Raw genomic sequence first — 20,410 nt, forward strand, 5'->3', positions numbered from 1 at the left:
GCATACATTGTGATTGCCAGGCTGCCATAGCACGTGCTAAGAACAAAATCTATAATGGGAAAAGTCGACATATCCGATAGAGACACAATATTGTGAGGCAGCTCATTGATAATGGTGTAATGTCCTTGGACTTTGTGAGGTCAGAAAGGAATTTGGCCAATCCTTTGACCAAGCCACTAGCAAGAAGGCTAGTGAGTGAGACATCGAGGGGGATAGGACTGATACCCAAATTGTGACACTATGGCCAATGCCCAACCTCTATGATGGGTGATTCCACATAAGGGGTTAAATGGGTAGAGGTCATTTGTGGTCCATATGGGCACTATCAGTTACTATGTATTCTGCTATCTCATTGAGGAGATTAGTGATGAGTTCATCCCTATGGTGTGAGACAGTGCTAAGTTGCAGATTGTTGGAAGTTGAGCTCTAGCTCTTAATGGATCCATAGTCCCTACCTGTTGGGATGAGGTGTACTGCACACACTCTTGATGGATGCCACCTATGTCGAAGTGGAAGTTGTGCCACTTCCTATGAGACTTGGGTAGGTCTCTAGAGCTCTCATGAAACCCAATGGCACATGGCCTGTATAAGGCGCCAACCCGCTTATGGAATAACCTTGGTAAAGAAAGGTATGTGGGTGGTAAGTTTGGTTATCTAATAGCTTGGTTAAAAGAGTCTAACTCTACCATTGTCTAGTAGTTCCTACTTATTTATCCTAAGTATGGTTAAAACCTTAGGGTACCATATTGATGCATGCCTTCTTGAGTTCATTGCCTTTCCTAGTTTAGTGTTTGTAACATGTGGGGGATTGTTGGAGTGAGTGTGTTTCAAACACTAAAACTTTGTTTTGTGTCCCACATTGGTTAGAAATAAATCTTGTTATGAGTTTATAAGGCTTTGCACATCTTAGGTGGTAAGTTGGAACACAATGGGCTAGGTGTTGGCTTGGCCTTGGGCTTGGGTTTGTTACATTATTCTTGGGCCTCACCTTTTCCCTTTCTTTTTCATTTCAGCCCATTTTGGTTCTGGCATTAAAACAATAGCCCGTTGGGGCATTTATTGTGCTGCCTGTTGGCTGCACAGTAACCGTTGGGAGCTGTCCTCTAGTCAGCCCACTTATCTTACATGCTAGCATATATAAACCCTACATCTCACACTATTCAAGTCACATCTTTTTCTCATCTTTCTCCAGCCGTATCCCTCTCTTTTGCCTGTTTCTTTGCTGCACAGAAAAAATTTCAGCTTCAATTTTTTTTAAGGAAAGAAAAGGCAAGTAAGGTTGTTCTTAGTTCTTCTTGCTTGAGTGTGTGATCAACTTGAAGAAATTACTATAGTCTAATCTTGGAGGGTTGTTCGGCCAAGAGAGCCATTCACACCGAGTTCTACTCCGGGTGGCACGAATCAACCTTTAAAAACAACGCATTTGCGTGATTCTATAGTTTGTGAGATCTTTCTAACTCTATCTATTTATTTTTGTCATTGCTAATTTTTTAGGGTTTGTATTGTTGAATCAAAACTTGTTTATTTAGCCATATTTTCCAACAAATTTTACTAAAAATGATTTCATCAATTGTTCTAAATCATTAAAAGACCTTTTCTATGAATTCAAACAAAAAGAATTCTATTTCTCCATCGAATTTTCTCAAATATTATGTCGAGTGCCAGAAACAATTAATGGCTACGTTGGCAAACAGGTAGATTCCATTGCCAATTTCTACTCATCCTTTTCATTCCTTCTCAGTGAAGAAAAGCATTACAATAATAACTAACAATGACAATAAAGATATAAAGTTTTCAAATCTGGTTAAAGGAATATAAAGATATAAAGTTTTCAAATCTGGTTAAAGGAATATAAAGATATACTAAATGTGATCTATAAAATCATTTACATGTATTATAATGATGTGATTTATGTAGTCATTTAATTGAATCACATAAGACATAAATACTAAGTAATTCACATGATTAAAACTAGTTTGAGTCGTCAGATAATGGATTGTAAGAATGTTCTTGAAAGAAATTATGTTTATAACAATAAGGACATAATTTTCCTGACTTACTACACAGTGACACAAATCAACATAAGGTTCGCATGTAATTATTAATAAGTCTAAGGACACAAAATTTTTTACAAATGTTGCAGTGACAAGTTATAATTGATACAATAAAAGTTAAATGGGTCTTGATTTTGTCATGTAGTCTAAAGGCCGGATTTATTTCCATCGAGGCAGATTCTAAGAACTGCCATGAAACTCTTGCTAACCCAAGCTCGACTCCCTCTTATTGACGATAAGGACCATTTGTATCGATATGTCTCCTAATGTATATGTCTGCCTGCGGGCTGCCCACTCGTTAGCTAAATGGTTGTTAGAGTGTAATGCTTTTGGTTCCTTTGCTTTAGGCATCTACCCCCTTATTTTGTGTCTTATTAGGGGAGATGCCCGTTTTTCTTGTAGTTGTTCTTGTCTTTTATTCATCCAAAAAATCAAAAGTGATGTCATGGACGGAGCTTCCCACACCCCCCCCCACACACAAAATATACTCTAGATGGAAGAAGTTGATATGAATAAAAAGTATTTGCATTGAGTTTCAATTAAACTTGTTTATTGAAAGTTCTATAAAATGTATTTTGCCATGTGAAGAGGAAATAAGTAGTTATGATAAATGGACTTTCCATCACATACTACCTTAGTTTACCAAGAAAGAAAAAACTATATATCTATTTTTTTATAAAAAATTTGGACTAATTTATCTTCAAGTTTAAGAAGAAGCTTTGTATTAAAAAAATTCAACGTTTTAATTCAATCCATTTTTTTTTTTAATTTCGGACTAATTTATCTATAAGTTTAAGAAGAATCCGTATAGAAAAAATTGTCTAATTTCAATGAGGATTAATTGTTAATTGATTATCCAAAAAAAAAAAAGTGAAGAAAAAAGGTTGCATGTTTTGTTAAAACAATCTGATAAGAAAAAATAAACTTTTTTTTTAATCTAAAAAATTACTACAATTTGATGAACTAACTTGGCACAATTACAACTTCTAAACTTTTACTGCAATTCGGTGAAGCCAACTAGCTAATAAATTTTCAATTTTCATAATTTGTTGAGGTTGCAAATTATGAATAAACATTATTTGCAACATTAATGTTGCATGGGACCAATATTGACCTTTTGACATTACTCAGGGACGGAATCAAGACTTGGAGTTAGGAGAGGCACTTTGCTGCTAGTGTGTGCGAGGGCTCCGGCCTTTAAGTCTAATGCTTTATTACTAAGGATTTTTGTTTAAATTTTTTTTAAATGGCCAAGTTGTTTGTTTTGGGTAAAATAAATTGATTGGGCTTAATTTTTTTAGTTTTATTGTTGGTAATTTTTGTTGTAGGGCTAATTTTTTTGGGTTTGTATATTTTGTATTAGATTTAATCAATTAATTTTTTATGTCCTTTAAAAGGTGAAAAATGCTAAAACTATAATTTTTGTTTTTTACAGATTGCTAATATAGTGAGTGGTTATTAATAAGTAAAAAGTGATGCAAGTATACAAATTAATNATATATATATATATATATATATTTTAATTCTTCCCTTCTACCGCATGTCTTTTTTTTTTTTTTCCTCTGTTCTTCCTTTCTCTTATCTAGTTATCTACTAGTATATACATATTTCTTTACTTATATCTCTCTTTTTTTTTTCTTTTTCACGTGCAACCCACGTGTTTCACAAACTAGTATAATTTCTGAACCGGTTGAGTTCTCTCTGTGAGTCACTTTGCCTCAGGTGCTGATCTATTTCCCGGAAAAGCTAAAAAGAAACGCTGAGAGACTTGAGTCTCAGCGCAGGAATTATCATTCATAATCATCATCATCAACAACAACAACGATGAAAACGAAATCTCCTTCAGTGATTCGCCTTTCATTTATTATTCTTATTCTTCTATTGGGTCTAACAATTCACTCCACCGCCGAAGTCATAACCCTAACCGTTGACACCTTCTCCGACAAGGTAACTCCCCCAAATTTAACCCTAATTTTATCTTCTCCTTTTTTTCACTCAATATAACAGATCCAATAGCATATATATATATATATAATCCCAATTATATTTACCTATCTGTTGAAAATCACACACACAAAGAGAAAGATTTCGGTTTGGTTCTTTTGGTAATTTTATATTTAGTAGCAATGAAAGAATTGATTTATGGTTAGGACTTAGGACCAATATTCATTGTTTGTTTTTCTATGTGTGTTTTGTTGGTTTAGGTGAAGGAGAAGGACACGGCGTGGTTTGTGAAATTCTGTGTTCCGTGGTGTAAGCATTGGTAATTAACTGTAGAAATCAAGCTATGGTTTTATTTTCATTGTTTTTAATAAGCTAGACTTTGTTAGTTATGGAATTCGTATGTTCTTATATATACACATATATGTATACACATTATTGTTTGCGATGCGAGTAATGATAATTATAAAGGGTTTTTCAGTAAGAACTTGGGGACATTGTGGGATGACCTCGGGAAGGCGGTGGAAGGAGAGGATGAGATAGAGATTGGAGAGGTTGATTGCGGCGTTAGTAAAGCGGTGTGTTCCAAAGTTGATATTCATTCGTATCCCACATTTAAGCTCTTTTATGAAGGGGAAGAAGTTACTAGATATCGAGGTAATGTTCATGTTTTTTTAATATCTTTTCTATTTGGATGGCTTAGTGTTTTTAAGTTTGTTTTAGCTCTATCTTAATTCATAATGTTTATAATTGCCTCTTTGATCTTAAGTCTCGAGAATTTTACTCTTTGGCCTTGAATAACCATAAAGAAAGCCTTCAAGCTTTCGTACTTTTGGATTATTGTCAATATTCATGGATTGTGCCATTCAAATGCGTTTGAAATTGCTGAGGAGCAAAGCATTTAAAACATCAAGTTAGGCATTTTAGTGTGGTTCCTAATGTATTTAAGCTTTAAACTTCAATATATATATAAGCTTCAAAATAACTCATAGAAAAGAAAAACAGTCAAGAAAAATGAAATGCCAGGAGTGCTAAATGGGCAGAAATTTTTGAAGGACACCATACAGTTATGGTAATGCAAATTTTATATATTTTATATTTGGCCGGTGAAATGGTCTCACATTTCAAATAGCAACTCGGTGGGAGAATAGGCAAGTGCTTGCTTCCCAATGTCTAGGCAAGTCAAGCAATGTTCTCACTAATGACGCACGCACACACATACACCAGCACTTGGTCATGTAAACTATGAAGATGGGTTATATAAAAATAAATCTAAGGGAATCCTTTTGTTAGCACTCCAGCACTTGGTCATGTGACCTATGAAGATGGGTGATATAAAGGGAAATTGAAGGGAATCCTTTTGTTTGGTTCGTGAGTGGTAAAGTGATTTCAATTAGGCAAGGCTTGTGCATTTACTTGGGTTACCTTCTGATAAAGAGACTTTTTGAGCTTTTAATGGCTTCTATAAGGAAGCATCAAAAGTGCTTATATTTGGCTTAAAATTCAATCTGAGAGTTCTGCCGAAGAAAGTTATCGATATGTTCGCAGTTTGGCAGGGTTCTTTCTGAAGGCATAGATATATAGCCTTCTGGAAGGCAGTGCCACATTGCATTATTTGGTGCCTTTGGTGAGAATGGAGTGCTAGAGTTCTGCCGAAGAAAGTTATCGATGTGAAAGGACTTGGTTTGACTTCTTTTTAATAATTTTTATTTTTGTTCCTTATATATATATATATATATATTCAATCTGAAAACCTTTTGTTATCCATAATTCTAGGGTACCTCAGAGAATCTTCTATTTGCTTAGTCCTGTGTATCATCCAACAGCATAAATTACCATCTAGATAGTTGTGAAGTTGGGGATTGAATACACATGGAGGCATTGAACAAGATTAATGGGAAATTTATAATTAACAAGGCCCAATGCGAAGAAAAGATTTTTTACTGCACAATGGGTGGTTGTTTGTAGATCTAGCATTCATAGTATTGCATGAGCATGACATTTTTGAGGGACTTGCAGAACAAATATTTGTCTTGTTTTCATTTACCTATGCCTAAACAATTTGAGTGCATGTGCTTATGAATGTGTACATGTCTACTCCTGTTACTATAGTTATTCAAATGTCAATAATGTGCCTTGTTTAGCTCACTTTCTGGTTAGTGTGAATTTTTGTTATATGTTGCATACTGACTTCTAGCTTTATGCATATGTGCTGCTGCCTGACAAAATGGTGGAACTCTTATCACTCAACATTTGGTTTTTGCTACTCAAATCTGTAATCAAAGTTTTATTAATAATGGCTGGGTTTTTGCTTGAGCATGGGATTGACATTGTGTTAATTGTTTCTAATCATGTCTCATGTCCAGTTTGGTCTTCCTCTTACTTTAATGATGCTTTCTTTCATAATTTTTCTTCTTCCTTCTTTTTTTCATCAGTAATGTATCAAAAAAGGGGTGCAACTCTAGATCCATGGTAAGTTTACAAGAGAAACACCTATACGGAAAACTAGCCTCTAAAGTCTAAAATTTAAAAGATCATTGAACTCCAATAAATTAGACAAAGAGAAGCAAAAAGTGGAATCCATGTAGTGTAGTCATAGAGAGAGAATAAGAATTGTTGCTTAAAATTTCTTGTGTCCTTCAAAATTTTGAGCATTCCTCTCTCCAAATACACCGCCTAATGCACAAGGAAATTTGTTGTTGGCTATGAAGCACGGGTGCGTTTCGGGACTCGGGTGCGGGTGCAGGTGCGGGTGCGGGACTCGGCAATTTTTGAAAAAGGTGGGTGCGGGTGCGACGAGACTTGGTGATTAAAAAATTATTAAAAATATTTTTATTTATATATTTTATATATTGCTAAGCATGCTTTTTTATATAATAAATAATGAAAACTCATAATAATAATAATAATATAATAATATATAATAAATAATATGTACAAAATAAAGAAAGAGGGGGAGATGTGGCTCATGTACTAGTGGTTCAGACGTTTCAGTGGCTTAATGTTATAAAAAAAAAAAAAAAAAAAGGAGGAGATGTGGCTCACGTGAGAGGCATAAAAAACAAAATAAGCCTGCCCAAGCATTTAACAATCCTTTAAAAAAAAAAAAAAAAAAAAAACAGAACAGAACGGCAAAAAAGAGGAAGAAGAAGCCGAAGAAGCAGAAAAGAAGAAGAAGAAGAAGAAGCAAGGGCTAAACTTACCGGCCGATTCCTTTTTCCAGCCGAAATACACCAATATTCAGCCGATACGATCTGGCCATTTCGGCGGTTTCGGCCGATACAGCCAAGTCAGGCCGATTTGAGCCGCGTCGGCGCAAGTGGCCCATCCACGTGGCAGGACGCGGCCCAACGCGGCACGGACGCGCGGTCAGCGGCGTCCCTCCGCGTCCCTGCCGAGTCCGACGTCGGGTGCGGCTCCTCTAGAGCTGCGTCCGTGCATCCTTGCTTGTTGGCATGTTGTACAGGGATGCANGGGGCTAAACTTACCGGCCGATTTCCTTTTTCCAGCCGAAATACACCAATATTCAGCCGATACGATCTGGCCATTTCGGCGGTTTCGGCCGATACAGCCAAGTCAGGCCGATTTGAGCCGCGTCGGCGCAAGTGGCCCATCCACGTGGCAGGACGCGGCCCAACGCGGCACGGACGCGCGGTCAGCGGCGTCCCTCCCGCGTTCCGCCGAGTCCGACGCGGGTGCGGCTCCTCTAGAGCTGCGTCCGTGCATCCTTGCTTGTTGGCATGTTGTACAGGGATGCTTTGTGGTAGTAATATTTGGAATGTCAACCACCATTCTAGGTATGACCAGCAAAATTCCATACAAACAAAAAACCAATGTCCACAACTCTCAAGCTGTCAAGCATCATGTAGAAAATGATCCATTGTTTCCCTACTCAATTTGCAGATGCAACATCAATCCACTATGATTACATGGCACTATCTCAACTGTTCCACCATCCTAATCTTCCCTAACACCACTGGCCATGTAAAAAAAAAAAGCACTCTGGTGAGTGTGCCCTTCCATTTTATAGTTTAGTGACCTAATTCAATCAACGCATCAAGTTAACATATTAAATAGGTTAGAAAAACGATTTGACCAACTTGGCAGTTTATTTCTCTTGGGTTTTATTATACTGGACCAGAGAGGAATATGTTTGCATATGCTTTTAAACGTTTCTGGAGGTTGAAGCCTTTTTTAGCAACTCTGAAATGTTTTCATAGTTCTCTATCTTGCTATTCATTTTTTGAATGATGTAGCTCTAGATATGTTTATTAGTTGCTTATGGATGAGATGATGAAACTCCTGACTGCTGATTTGACTTGCAAAGATGAGTGCATATCCTTGTATGGCTTCTATTATTAGGGTTTGCTCTAGGGTGAATTCTTTACTGATTCACACTTTCCATAAGGTGTTTATGTACTCATTGCCCACAACAAATGTCACCAATTTAATTATTTGTTTTAACTCAAAATAATTTCTCCTTTAATAAAAGCAGATGAAGAGTAACATTTTCTAATAATTTAAAATATAAATAAATAAATAAAAAGAGATGAAGAGTAAAGATGTCGCATCGCTAGACATTATGTTTAACTTGTAAAGGAAGGGTACTTATCTTTAAAATGAATCAAAAATTCTGATCCAGAACATGTAAATCATTTATCCTGCATCATAGTTAATGTGTATGGTAAGACATATGCATGTATAGGGAAGGAGAAATAAGCTAGGCTTCATGTTCTATTTTGATTGTTGAAAATTACAAGTAGAGGAATTCATTTTGGTAATAGATTTAATATACAACAAAGTAAATCAATATAGTATGTATGTTAGTGGACTTTGGGTTTACTCTGGTAAAATTTATGATGTTCTATTATTCTATATCCTGTTGATCAACTATTGAAGCTATTAATATGGGTAAACAAGAAAGTTTTTATTGATGCTTGGATGTGATTTAGACCTCCAGTATTTTGAAGTGGCAAAGTAATGGCCCCGAACTTAATGGCATATTGTGACTCTATGCTTCCATCCCAGATCAAAATAAAATACCATACTTGTTTCTGACATGTTACATTACTTAAACATGGTTTAATATAAATTTTCACGTGATAATGGTGAACGTCATCATGCATGGACATCATAAGATGTGAGGTTGAGAATAATTTATTCAAAAAAAATAAATAAATAAAGAGAGAGATGTAGGGGTGAGAGTAACGGTGCTAGTGGCTGCAATTAGAATGGGATGAGAAATATGAAAGATAATAGTGATAACTATATTATAATGAAAATGATGTGTGATATTTAGCAAAAATGAAGAAGAAATGCACTTCTCCAAATCAGCCCTCTACTTTTATTCAATGATTATCGTCCTCCACAATCTTCTTGTTCTTATGAATTATTGATCCAAGATATCCATAGTAATCTCTCCAAAAGAAAATATGATTTTGTTAATGATCACTGCTAGTCATGATGCTATAATGTTTTGAAAGAAAAATCATGATACTTTAAAAAATATTGGGGGCAGTATGGATGGATGGTTGCAGTGGAATTCTTGATTATATCATTGAGACTGATGGATGTGGGATAATACTTGTGATATGAGGATAGTGATAGCAGGATTTAAATAATGAAATTGTGATGGTGATGATGATAATGATAATGGTCATGGTGACAGTTGTTTTAGCAACTATGCCAAAAACATGATGATATGTCACTTGGATTTAAGTTTTTTTTTTTTAATAAGTAAAAATAAGTCATCTGGATTCAATTGATTTGGTTCCCTGAATAGTTTCAATTTACCAGACACTTCTTTTTGCTGGGTAATTAATCATGCACCTGATAGGGGAAAATGGTGCAGGTGCAGTGACCACACCTGTAAGCCCTTTTCTTTTTTATTCAGAGGAAGAGAGAAGAGGGGGGGGGGGGGGGGGGGGGGTGGTTGTGGTTTGGTTGTGGTTGAAATGGATGATTTTTATGTACCATACTGTGACACAAATCAAGATGAGGAAAATGAATTGCTGCCAATGTTAGCAATTTGATGTCATGAAAATAAGGAGGATCAGTTTTCCAGATTTCAGATTAACAATTTATCAACTTTTTTTTCATTACGATTATGATTATTATTTCTTATGGGCCGGCATCTTCTAAACATTAGCTTCTTCTGCTGTGTACATTTACATTACTTGTTTGGTTGAGTTGACTTGAGCCAATTGGAGACATTCAGTGCTTATGTAGTAATTGTAGACTGATGATTGAGTTTGTTAATTTAATGGTATTCATGTAACTGGATGATCTGACTTTCTTTTTGCGTACTGTAAAAATTACCAGGATCAAGGGACGTCGAATCACTTAAAAAATTTGTTATAGAAGAAGCTGAACAGGCGGCAGCAAAAGCACAACTTGGCAGTGATAAAGAATTGTGATATTGTGTAAGGTAGACACCTGATTGCTTTGTATTAATTATTCTTGCAGTACCTTATAAGAGGGGCTTGTGATCCCTTTTCAAGGTTGGGAGTATGGAAATTAGTCTTGGCAGACAAAATTTTGTTTGTTTTACTGTTTTGCTTTGAAATCTTTTGCAAATATTACTTGGAGAACATGATTTTTTCACATTTATTACAGATTAAAAAAAAAAAAAAAATCTCTCTTCAGAAATCCTTTTTATATGTGGTTTGACATTTTAAGGCTTTCTTGTGGTGCAGGTGTGGGACTTCCTACTCGAACAAGGAGGGTCATCAGCACTTTATAGCAGAATGGACCACCCGGCTCAGTGAGCATCTTGTAAGTTCTAGCAATTATTATTTAAAAGATGGCCCCATTTTTGTTCTTGTGGTCGGAGTTTGTTTAATCAGGAAGATACAAACTTAGAACTAATCTTGACAGCAGAGAGAATTAGTGTGTATTAATGAACGTCGAATCTCATGACATTCTATTTACGAGATTTTTTTTTTTTTTATTTAATGTTTTGGAACAAAATGATAAATCAAAGTTGTCATATTGTCAGACTTCCTTATTTGGATATGGAATGTATCTCGAGTACATCTTATAAATTTGTTCTAACCATTTCAGATTCATCTAATGAACCAATCTTTTTAGAGGAAATTACATAATTGCTTCTTGTGATTTAGATTTAACCTGTATAATTTTTCAAACCCAATGCTATTTACCCTGTTTTGGAAATTGAAAATTCTTTATAAATTTTGGAAAATGACGACAAAAAAAAAAAAAACACCCCAGCCCAATCCATTTGTTCTTTCTTTAGGAGCAAGACCAACCCACCATCCCCACCATTCACAATCCTCCACCAGTAACGTTGGGGCTGAGATGTCAGATTCTTCCTTTCAATTCCTTAAGAAAGATGGGCTGGTCCTAAATTGTCGTCCAAATTGCCAAGAGTCCAAGGCTTAAGACCATAGCATGATGGCAGGAATTTTCCAGGTGCCTCGACAATCCCTAATATAAAAGTAATTAGGGTTCTGAACTGCTTTACTTTTTCTAATTCTTTTGTCCTTTACCGAACATTTTGAAGCGAAAATGGAGAATTTACAATTAAAGAATCTACATTATATGAGATCTTTTTAGGAAAAGATACAAACCGAACCGAACAAAGGAAAAGAAAAGGCATATTCAAATATTAATCATGAAAGTAACAACATTTAATTATGTGACCACAGTCAAGAAAAGGCATATTCAAATGTCAGTCATTAGCAAGACTCGTTATTTTATCAATATGTGACCATAATCCAGCCAGAATGAGCAAAATTAGAATCATCTCCATGAACCTTATAAACAATCTCAACTACTACAACTCCATTTCAGGTGCAAAATTGTGCTGACAACAACTTATAGAACAAAAAATTAAAAAAAAAAAAAAATCATATAAAAGGGAAATTAACCAAGGTTGTGAAAGTTGAACCTAATTACACAGCCTGACCCGGTTAACTGTGAGATGGTTATTTTAAAATCAAAAACTAGCAAAAAAAAAAATGTCACTAAACCATGCAAATAAAGGTTGAACCTTTCAGATTTGAAAATTGTGACCAAACCGGACTACTCAAGTTTATTTTTTTTTTTTTTTATTAAAGAATGAAATTCTATGTTTTTGTAATAAACAATGTGTAACTTGGAGTTTATTTGCTTCTTTATGCAATTATACTTTGTACTTTTAAGGATTGAGAAATTCAATATCTATTTATATTTTCTTAGGATTTGATATTTCTTACTTTCTTTACGAAAGTTATGAAATTATAATATGAAAAATACATTTGAAAGATAGATCTCTATATTTATTTGGACCATTTTAGTCAATTTTTTAAATTTACTAATTTAATATATTTATTTATATTTTAAATAATTATTAAATTAATAATGATGTCATCATTGTTACCATGTCGAACCTCAAAAACCTTAAACCTCTCCATTTTCCAATTCTTTGAACAATCCAAAGTTTCAAAACCATGCTAACAACATTTAGTAAGACCCATTATTTTATTTGCCAAGAACTCAATGGCACTATCCAGTATTTCCATAGGAAGAACTTGTATTTGCATCCCCAAACGGCCATATTTTATCAGTATGTGGCCATAGTCCAAAAGGAGCAATTTAAAATCATCTCGTATTATAAACAATCTCAACTACTTCATTCCATTCCAGATGCAAATTTGTGAAAGTGACCACTTCTTGCAACACAAACATCAAAATGAAGAGAGAGAAGAGAGAGAGAGAGAGAGAGAGAGAGAGAGAGAGAGAGAAGAGAGAGAGAGAGAGAGCACTAGCAAGTATTTATTTCATCTAAGTAAAACAGCAATCCAATGCACTGGACCGACACAATACGGACATGTGGCCAATTTTGGACACATGTTTACATCATCTCATGTCCAAGTCAAATCTTTTTTACTATGTTTTTTCAAGTTCCAAACCAAGAGTAAAGATACACTATCTTATTTTATGAGTGAATAATTGTTTGATTTTTATGATTTTAAAAAATAAATAAATAAATAAAAACCAATCGGCAAGAGGTATAGTGTAGGTTTTGAAAAGTTAAGGTGATAATTGAAATATAACTAAACCACATGGAGGTACCATGCAATTGTTCCTACTTTTTATTACAATCAATCAATCATATTTTAAATCTCTTGACCAAGATTTGAATTTTTTTTTTTTTTTTTGGTTGTTGTTGATACCATTCATAGAAAAAAAAAACCAGGAACAATACAAGAGTTATTACAAAAATGTTCGATTAATCCAACAGTGGTTGGTTGGCATTCTAGTAGCTTGCTCAGCTAAAGTAGCAACTTTACACAAAATGATCCTTGGTACAAAAAGGATTGAAAGACCAGCCCGTTTTGTGATAGGGAATGTAAATCTGTGAGCATAATTTTTTCCTTCCAAGTGGGAGAGTTTTTCCATTTGATACTTGAACTAGTCTCTTACAATCACTTAGTACAAGGATCTGTCTATTGCCAAGAGTTGTAGCTTTTATGGACGCCTCCATTATTGCTTCCTGAACAGCACCAAGAACAGAATCAGCAGCACAACTTGCTCCACCAGAGAAGATGAGGTCTCCTTGCAAATTGATGGCTTCATAGGCATATCCACATCTGTTAGGATTTTTCCTTCTCGCCCCAACAACTTTGATGATCAGCTGCCAGCTATCTCCATTACCGCAGTCTAGAGGTTAATGGTCCATAATTCGATCAAGATTTTGTTTTTTGGAAAAGGCTTCCTGGTACCTGCAAGTTAAACATTGAGCTGTTAGAATAACTTCCATTGGGTTTGGGTGTATTCCTTCATGAACCACTTTATTCACGTGATTCCAAATAGTCCACAGGAAGGTGAATAAGGATTGAATGAAGAACATCATCCCCTGATCCAGCAGTTTGCCTTTGGAGGACAGTCCCAATCCAATGTTAGACAGATACATTGTTTAATTCAGAAGTATGTACAGCCAAAGATGATCCATGCCACACAGCTCTAGTAAAAGGGCAGAAGAGAAATAGATGAGATATGGATTCATCCTAGAAAGGGTAAGTACTTGGTGTTGGTATCCCTCTATTCTTTAAAGTTAGTTTCACAGGGAGGCTGTCATGGAAAACCTTCCACACAAAAGTAATAATTTTCACAGGGAGTTTCACCTTCAAATCAGAGTCCAGACTTCTTGTGGGAAATCATGGTTTCCGTTTTGAACAGAACAGGGAAAGGTAGCCTCTTTAAGAAGCATGTTGTAAGCTTTCTTAACTTGATAGTCCCCAGAGTGGGAGCGTTTCCATAATAAACTATCAAGACCCGTGCCTGTCTTGGAAATGGGATATCCCAAAATTTCATTGCATATGGGATATGGGTATAGTGTTCTAACCAGACAAGCATTCCAAGTACATGAATTATTATCAATTAAATCAGCCACTGTGCCCGAGTGACCTGTGATTGTCTAGGTTTTGGAGTTGGCAAGGATACCAAGCTGGATGAGTGACGGTAATCTCTTTACCATTCACTATTAACCGTCTTCCTTCTTTGAGTTTACTGTTTTTCCTATCAGTGATATTTCTCTAGAACTAGGAGTGATGAGGTTTAGGGGAACACTCATGTATAGAATTTCTTGAAATATTTTGCTTTAAAGCGAATAGAATTTCTTGAAATATTTTGCTTTAAAGGTTTTATCTAGAACAGATTGAGGTCTGTGGCTAATTCTCCAATACTGTTTAGCCAGCATTGCTGGGTTTATGAGACTGAAATTTGTAGGCCCAAGACCTCCCTCTCTTCTGGTCTGCAAATGGTATCCCAATTTATGAGGTGCAACTTCCTCACTCCCAAATCATGACCCCACCAGAAAGCTCTAGTTATGGTGTCCATTTTGGTTCAAATGGTTTCAAGAACTTTCATACAGGAAAAAGTGTATAGTGGCATTGCCTGGAGAATTGATGAGATAAGGGTGGTTCTACCAGCTTGAGATAGAAGATTTGCTTTCCATCCTTGAAGTTTGGATTGAAGCCTATCCACGAGGACTTGAAAATCACCCGCTCTTTTTCCCCTAAGCTTGAAGTTTAAGCCAAGATATTTGCTTGGTGTTTGGACTAAGTTAACCTGAAGAGTTTGAGCTAGATTATCTTGGTCCTCTCTAGGCATATTAGGGGAATAGTAAAGAATAGATTTTGAAAAGTTAGTACTTTTTCCAGAAATGGAACAATACCAAGACACAATTTTTTTGTGCATTGGACAGAGAATGCCTATCATTTTGAAAGAAAAGGAGGGAATCATCAACAAACAAAACATGGGTGAAGGAGCATCCGTTTCTTCCAAGTTGAACCCCCTTAATTTCCTTGAGACTCTTAGCTTTCAAAAGGGAGAGGGACATAATGTTTGCACACATGAGGAAAAGATAAGGAGATAAGGGGTCCCCTTGTCTAAGTCCTCTAGAAGGAATGAAGGATTTAGAGGTGCTACCATTTATGAGCAAAGTATAGTTAACAGTAGTAACACATTCCATAATCCAATTCACCCATTTTGAACTAAACTTCATGGACATAAGAACAACTTTCAAGAAATTCCATTCAAGCCTATCATAAGCTTTGCTTATGTCTATTTTTAATACACGAAAACATTTTTTTCATGCCCTTTTTTTGTGAAGGAATCAAAAATCTCATGAGCTATAAGGATATTATCTGTAAATTCTCCCTTGAATGAATGCATTTTGGAATGGAGTAATGAGATTATCCATAAAAGGTTTTAATCTAATGACAAGTATTTTGGATATGACTTTATAAACAACATTGCATAGGATAATAGGACGAAAATGGGTAACATCATCTAGGAAAGAAACTTTAGGGATAAGAGTGATATATGTATGGTTAAGGGTTTTAAGTAGAGAAACTGAGTGAAAGAAGGCATGCACAGTATTAATCCAATATTTTTATTGTAAAAAGTTGACAAGTCAGAAGATTTGTGATTCCTTATCTTTAATTAGGGAATGTAAATTTTAGAGAATATAAATTTTGTATCATTTCCAAACCTGAATCTTATCAGTTTGCCATTGTGTTTCTCACTCCCACTTGTGCTATTTTTGTCTAGATTAATTGCTTTTTTTTCATGTCATAATCAAGGAATAGGGAGAGAGGGTTTATCTTACGATGATGATGATGAATAAAGGGCATTAACATTATGTTTGGAAGGGTGGAATGGAAAGGAAGCAATTTGATTTTTAGAGAATATTTTCTGCATTCCTTTGTTTGGTTGTTTAATGAGAGTGGATGGAATGGATGGTAAGTCAGCATTAATTAATGGACAAAGTTTAGCTACAAAATTGGTTGTAGCCTTAGGCTACAAACTCACTCAATAAAATAAATATTACTGCATATTTTGAAAATCTAACCGTTGAATTACATGTTCTTTACGCTCTTAATGCACATGTCAATTTTTGTGTCAATCGGATATCATTTACTATATAATCTATAATCTTATATTTTATGCATAATTTTAAATTAAAAAAACTTACAATTTAAAAATTTATTGATGACATAGCTATTGATCTTTAATTTTCTTGAAATTTTGCAAACATGAAGAATATAAGAAGAAGATACAATCCAATGATGGATTTGTCAAAATTTACTTTCAATAAAAAGATATTGAGCGAGTTTGTAGCCTAAGGCAACAATCGATTTTGTAGCTAAACTTTGTCCTTAATTCTATTCCATTCCTTTCCCCAAAATTAGGCAAAACATAAGAGAATGAAAACTATTTAATGTATTTTGAACCAAAGTTCCAACCACACATTATATTATTTACAAAATATCTCACCTTATATAATAATTGAATGTAAGATACATTATGTTTCCTCAAATATATCTATATATATATATATATATTTCAATATTTAAAATGCTTTCAAATAACAAATATAAATACCTTAATTTAGAAAATCTAATCTATTATATTAACTATAATTTGTTAAAAAATAGTCATAACATTTTGGGAAAAATTGGGAAATAACACTTATAAGTTTTATCTACCATTTTCATTTTTTACTTAACAGATATATATATATATATATTTCAATATTTAAAATGCTTTCAAATAAAAAATATAAATACCTTAATTTAGAAAATCAAATCATCAAATTGTTTCATGCATCATGCAAATTTGTGACTAGTATATATGAAAGGAGAGTGCTGCATACAGATGTTGGAAAAAAAATACTCTTTGTTGCAAAATATGGGAGAAAAAGAAAAGAAAAGTAAAGAGTTAGAGATTGAGCTAGAGAAACAAGAAGTGATAACATGTAAAAGACCAATCTTTTATTTTTCCCCTTTAGATCTTAAATTCCATAAAATATTAGTTAGTCCACATCCTATCATTAAAATCTCGTTAAAGAGAATAAGAACAATATAATATAATTAAGCCACATTCCATCCAGCATCTTCAAAATATAAATAAAATCCTAACAAGAACAGCATTGAAGTCGTTAAAACAAATATCACTATAATTAATTAATAAGGGCCTATTTGGTAAGGGATTCTAAACAACAATTTTCAGTATTTGAACACTAAAAACAGTGGGTGTGAGCACAAGTACTCGCGACGCGATTGGGTGAATACGCCTTGGCCTAAGGTAGACCATGGCAGAGAGTGTAAATGGAGTCACCACCTAGTTTAGGTCTAGGAACCATAAATATAACGCCCTTTGTGGAATGACTAATCTTTACCAGAGCACATGTCTGGAGTTTAGTTGTGGGGATGGGAAGGTGTTAGACACCCAACCCTACTCGACCCGTGGTTCGGCCTCCACTCATTGTATCTCAAGTCTTAATCTCATTAAAGTCATATTTAACATGTTATTCTAATTCACACACTCTCTAAAATGCATCTAAAAGCAAATAAACATGGCATAATCATCCCCAAGCCTAACTGTAACACCCCAACCTAATTGCATAATTAATTTTTATGGGTTTATATGCATGTCATTATCTTAATTACTTTTAAGTGCATGAAGCTTTGTTATTGTGATATTATAGAACATATATGCTCTTTTAATGTGATGGATATAACTTTATAAAAGTAAGGGTATATATATATGTGTGTGTGTGTGTGTGTAATGTGATATTATTCTTGGTAGAAAAGTGTAAGTGTGAATGCAAAGAAAAAGAAAGGTTGAAAAAGTGGATGGTGAGATTTTTCCTTAGCATCACATGTATTCCACCCAAGTCCACTCTCCTTATCTGATTTTGCTACCCCAAAAGTCTTCTCCCATATCTAATCTTCTTGGCTGCACCAGACAAGAAAGTCCAACTCCTTTACTTCTTTCTCTATTCCTCTTTCTTTGCTCTTCTTTCTCTCCTCTCTCTTCGCTCTTACACGGCAGCCCTCCTTCTCTAAAGATGAAATTAAGAGCCTAACACTAAGGTTTTGTGGGTGTTACCAGTTCTCCAGGTCTAAGCTCCTTCGACTGTAGGCTCTCGGTTCCTCTGCTTTCAAGTAAGGGATAAGTTATATGAGCATTTGGTAAGTCATGAGGTTATTTTAAAGCATATTATGCATTAAAATGTTTTTGATTAGAGATATGGCATGAAAGCATTATCAGACAAAGATGTGTTCGTGAGCTTTCGAAACCTTATATATATGATTTATGCATATTGATGCTATTACTAATTCCACGAACATGATGAAGAAAACAATGGAAATGCTTTTATTATGAAATGTTATGCAAACTATGAATTTTAGTATGATGTATAAGTACGAAATGTTTTCGGGTTATGTCCTCTGGTAATCTGAACTCGATCAAAGTATGTATTGAGGATGGCGGTTTGTCCGCGCTCATTTAAAGAATATATTGAGGATGGCGGTTTGTCTGCACTCAATTAAAGTATGTATTGAGGATGGCGGTGCGTCCGCGCTCATAAGTACAGATTTATCAGATATGGACTAACCAAGTTATTTATGAACAGCTATATTATGTTATTAATCATGAGATAATTATTTTGTTAAATGCATTGTGGAAAGTTAAAAGCTTTCATGAAAAGAAAAATTTTCTGATGAAAAGAAAGCTGTTTATTAAAGATAAAAGTTTCTGAAGTTCTGTTATGCTTTAAAGATAAAGCTTCTGATGAAAGTACAAGCTTATGTTAAAAAGTTATCTGATATCTGTTTTTCTTTATGAAACGTTAAGTTTTATGATTATAAACATTATAATATTTTACGAGAAGAAGTTTATGAAAGAAAGTTTTATTATTCTTTAAGATGCTTCCAGTTTAAGGCAAAGTTACCGATTATCTAATTTTACGTTAAAATGATCATTTTGTAATGAAAATATATATATGGTAACTTTGTAAGAAATGAAAGAAATTCAATCCGAAAGGCTTTGATAATATTATTTTGATAAGAGAAGGGAGAACAATTATTTTTACGAAGAGCGTATAAGTTATTATTATAAATAGTATAGAATACTATGCATGAAAATGGGTTCTCTTATCTGAATAATTGTAAAATGAAATGAATTGATTTACATGCATCCTTATTAAATTGTCATATATATTACCTTTACTGAGCTGTGTAGCTCACCCCTTCCACTCTTTCAGTCAACAGGTTTTAATTTGGAGCAGAGGGAGCCTTAGTCGAGTTTTGGAAGGAGCTAGTTTTAGTTTTTAAAAGTATAGATCCTAAATTAGCAATTCAATATTTAGCTTTGTAGTATTGTGTATTTTAGGATCTAATGAAAATTGTGTACATCAAAGCATTAAGAGATGTATTATGTGGAATTTAGAATTTGAGTAATTGGTGGATTATGTTATTCTTTGAGTACAGTGTAGATGCTCTGAATGTCAAGTGAAAAATTATATCTTTTAAGTAAAGAAACAAGAATGAATTTGAAAAAGAGAAGCTTGTAAAAGCTTTTGGTAAAAAAGTCAAGTTGGTTCTTGTTAATATCAAGTTTAAGCTTGATATTAGCATGCCAGTCATGCTCTAAATCCGGAAGTACGAGTTTGGGTCGTCACACTAGCATTCATCTATCATGGCTAGGGGTGTTCGCGGTGCGGTGCGGTGTTATTTTAGGCCATTTTTAGCACCGTACTTTGCGGTACGGTTTAGTTAAAATCATAATTTCACCGCACTTTATTTTTGTGGTCATATGTGCGGTGTGGTTTAGAGTTTAGCCAAAAACATAATCACACCACACTTCATTTTTGCAAGCACATATGCAGTGCAGTGTATCGTGTATAAGATGTGGTTTGAACGTTTGAAACTAGTATATTTTTCAAATTTTGAACTTTTCCTACCTAGCCCAAAACTAATTTGTCCCTTTGTTTTGGGCCAAGTTTTAAACTATTAAACTAATTTTTCTTTATTTTTGGCTGACTTTCCTAATCAACACTTGCTAAGGTTATCAACCTTTTTTTTTTTTTTTGGAAAACTAGGGTTATTAAACTATTAATAATA

General features: G+C 34.4%; 1 protein-coding gene and 1 long non-coding RNA gene across 2 annotated transcripts; both read left to right on the forward strand.

The window, feature by feature from the left end:
• The first annotated feature begins 3,720 nt into the window (after positions 1 to 3,720).
• On the forward strand, positions 3,721 to 11,067 carry LOC112038978 (protein disulfide-isomerase 5-1). Its single transcript, XM_024071808.2, has 5 exons — positions 3,721 to 4,001; positions 4,259 to 4,317; positions 4,477 to 4,652; positions 10,317 to 10,422; positions 10,691 to 11,067. The coding sequence occupies exons 1-4, from the start codon at positions 3,879 to 3,881 to the stop codon at positions 10,409 to 10,411; spliced, it is 453 nt and encodes a 150-aa protein (XP_023927576.2). The 5' UTR covers positions 3,721 to 3,878; the 3' UTR covers positions 10,412 to 10,422; positions 10,691 to 11,067.
• A 7,061-nt stretch (positions 11,068 to 18,128) lies between these two features.
• Positions 18,129 to 19,776, forward strand: LOC112038970 (uncharacterized). Its single transcript, XR_002885912.2, has 2 exons — positions 18,129 to 18,478; positions 19,552 to 19,776. It is a non-coding gene; the product is annotated as an uncharacterized LOC112038970 (long non-coding RNA).
• Positions 19,777 to 20,410: the final 634 nt, after the last annotated feature.

This window comes from Quercus suber, unplaced genomic scaffold, assembly GCF_002906115.3.
Source record: "Quercus suber isolate HL8 unplaced genomic scaffold, Cork oak 2.0 scaffold_55, whole genome shotgun sequence".
Lineage (NCBI taxonomy): Eukaryota > Viridiplantae > Streptophyta > Magnoliopsida > Fagales > Fagaceae > Quercus > Quercus suber.